Below are 2443 nucleotides of genomic sequence, written 5' to 3' on the forward strand. Positions count from 1 at the left end.
TTCCCTTATTTCGATTATGATAATAAGGGTAGTTTAATGAAATTTCACAAAATTAACACAACTAAATTAATGTTTATTGCAACAACTTATTAACTAGAAAGATATAAATGGAACAACAAAAAGAAAATGTGACTACGTAATGCGCGATATAAGATGTGTGTTGACTGTTTGGCTTCTCGAAACGTTCTGATTTTTTCTGGAAGGCGACCCTCACTACCTTCGGATCACGCCACATTCTTTTACGCCAGATAAAATAACGGCTACGAATCGACGTTTCTGGAGGTCGCCCTGCTTAATGAACCATGCGCTTGCCACTACAATGTTTGTTTTGCCGGGCAGCCGCGACGATCCGTCTGCGACATTATAGTGCCGCGACCGACAGTTAAGAATATGATCTATGGCAAGCCGCATGGCGTAACACCGTCATAAGATCGGCAAAGAGTCTCACACCAGCTGTTGGGATTGTGGTGCGGTGATGGATGACGCCGAGCATGTGCTATTTTGGTGCCTTAGATGGACGGAGGAGAGAACGGAGTTGGAGGTCGAGATCGGTGAAGATTTTCAATTGGAGAACCGAGTCGTTGAGAAGATGGCAGCAGAGGAGCGGCTGTGGAACAGGTTTCATGACTTTTGTACAAAGGCGATGAAATGCTGGCTTTCTAAGGAAAGGGCGGTGGAGGTCAGGAGAAGATGGGAAGGAAGGAGGAGAAGAATGACCGGAGTCGAGGAGAGAGGATAAAGGATCGGGTACGTGGTGTAGAGGCCAACCTGAAGTAATGTCGAATGACTGTACCCGGTTGGTGCCTCGAGTACCGTAGCAGAGGGAAAATGAGGAGGGGTTTTTAGTGGGTATGGCGATGTCATCTGCCGAGTCCTACATAACCCGGAGACGCGGGTCTTTGGGTATGCGTAAAAGAGTTTTCCCCTCCTCGCTATTAAAAAAAAAAATAGGACCTCACAACGAACTCCAACAGGAGGGCCGGTGCAGGAGACCAGGAAGATGGTGCTCCCACTTCCTCCGCGGTCATCTGCGGTGACCCTAACGCTGAACGAGGGGAGGAAAACATCATAAGCTGAAGTGCTAGCGACGGCTAGACAGAAAGCCGAATTCGGCATTGAACGAGTTAAAATCAAAATGGCGATGACTGAGATTATCATTCTAGAAGTTCCCGTAGACAAAGAGAGGAAGAAGGCACCCGCGCTTACAGCATGGTTGACACAGGTCCTGGATCTGACCACGGTGAAAGTTGCGGCCCCAACGGTGGAGCTGAGGGTAACTAAGATTGACATCTCGGTCGGCAAAGAAGAACTTCGGGACACCCTGGAGAGGGCCGGAGGATGCAAGGCACTGGAAGTTTGAGTAGGAGACATGAAGACTTCCAGAGGTTGGGTCAGCCTGGATAAGATGCCCGACAGTAACAGCGGGGAAATTAAGTCAAGCGGGAAGAGGGTCGAAGTCTCCCCGAAGAAACTAATAGAAGCTACAGATGCTTAGAACTGGGACACGTGAGAGTGACCTGCAGATCTACGGTAGACCGGGGGCAGCTATGGTACAGATGCGAAGGCATCGGTTACCAGGCCAAGAGCTGCTCTGCCACCGTGCCCGGGGGCCCGCTCTGTGAGTCGCTTGGTGCGCCACCCACAGAATGGGAGAGGCGGCATGCGTTCCGCCGAAAACTAAAGGGACGAGCCGGATTCGGGAGCCTGCTACGGGCTGGAGACAGGGCGACAACGCGAGAGATCTACCGCAAGAAGAGGAAAGAATCACGAGTGGGGCAGATGGCCAGGGGGAAGCCATGGATATGGACTTAGTAAAGTAAATAAATTCATGCGGCTCCACCAGACCAACTTGGAGCGATCGAAACGGGCATAAGACCTGCTCTTCCAGGCGATAAGGGAGAGCAGGGTTTTTCTGGCAATGGTAGCCGAGCCCTATTGTATACTAGACACCCCTGACAGGGTCGCAGACCTGGACGGCTTAGCCGCTATGACGTGGATGTCAGCACCGAGCACATCCGCCGCAGAGATCCTGTTCGAGCAGGGCAAGGGGTATGCCGCGATCGAGTGGGCTGGGATGGTAGTGGTGGGCGTATATGTTTCCCTGAACAGTGGCCTGGTCGCGTTTGAGGAGTTCCTGGACGTGTTTAGCGATTGCGTGAGACGATACCTTTCACGTCAGGTCCTCGTCTTGGGAGACTTTAACGCTCACTCCTCGCAATGGGGAACACAATGACAGATGCTCCGGGCCGGATGCTATCAGACTGGGCTGCGGGCCTCGGGCTCCTCTTACTTAACAGAGGCTCGTCCAGCACATGCGTGGCATGGAGAAGATGTTCCGTCGTCGATATTACATGGGGTTCCCCCAATGCCTTCCAGCGGGTCTCAGGCTGGAGAGTAGCCGAAGGGGTTGAGACTCTCGCAGTCCACCTGTATATATTCATCG

At 52.0% G+C, this 2443-nt stretch overlaps 1 protein-coding gene across 1 annotated transcript; it reads left to right on the top strand.

Moving 5' to 3' along the window:
• The first annotated feature begins 1646 nt into the window (after window positions 1–1646).
• Window positions 1647–2233, top strand: LOC126875848 (uncharacterized). The gene is made up of 2 exons (XM_050638747.1): window positions 1647–1811; window positions 1889–2233. Exons 1-2 carry the CDS (start codon window positions 1647–1649, stop codon window positions 2231–2233), a joined length of 510 nt encoding a protein of 169 aa, XP_050494704.1.
• Window positions 2234–2443: the final 210 nt, after the last annotated feature.

Source organism: Bombus huntii, unplaced genomic scaffold, assembly GCF_024542735.1.
Source record: "Bombus huntii isolate Logan2020A unplaced genomic scaffold, iyBomHunt1.1 ctg00000059.1, whole genome shotgun sequence".
Lineage (NCBI taxonomy): Eukaryota > Metazoa > Arthropoda > Insecta > Hymenoptera > Apidae > Bombus > Bombus huntii.

Bases quoted from the DNA above. Each gene is read 5' to 3' on its own strand.
- LOC126875848 (XM_050638747.1), top strand. From the start codon at position 1,647: ATGGGAGAGGCGGCATGCGTTCCGCCGAAAACTAAAGGGACGAGCCGG. The intron at 1,812-1,888 runs GTAAAGTAAATA...CTGCTCTTCCAG, and splicing joins AAGCCATGGATATGGACTTA to GCGATAAGGGAGAGCAGGGT.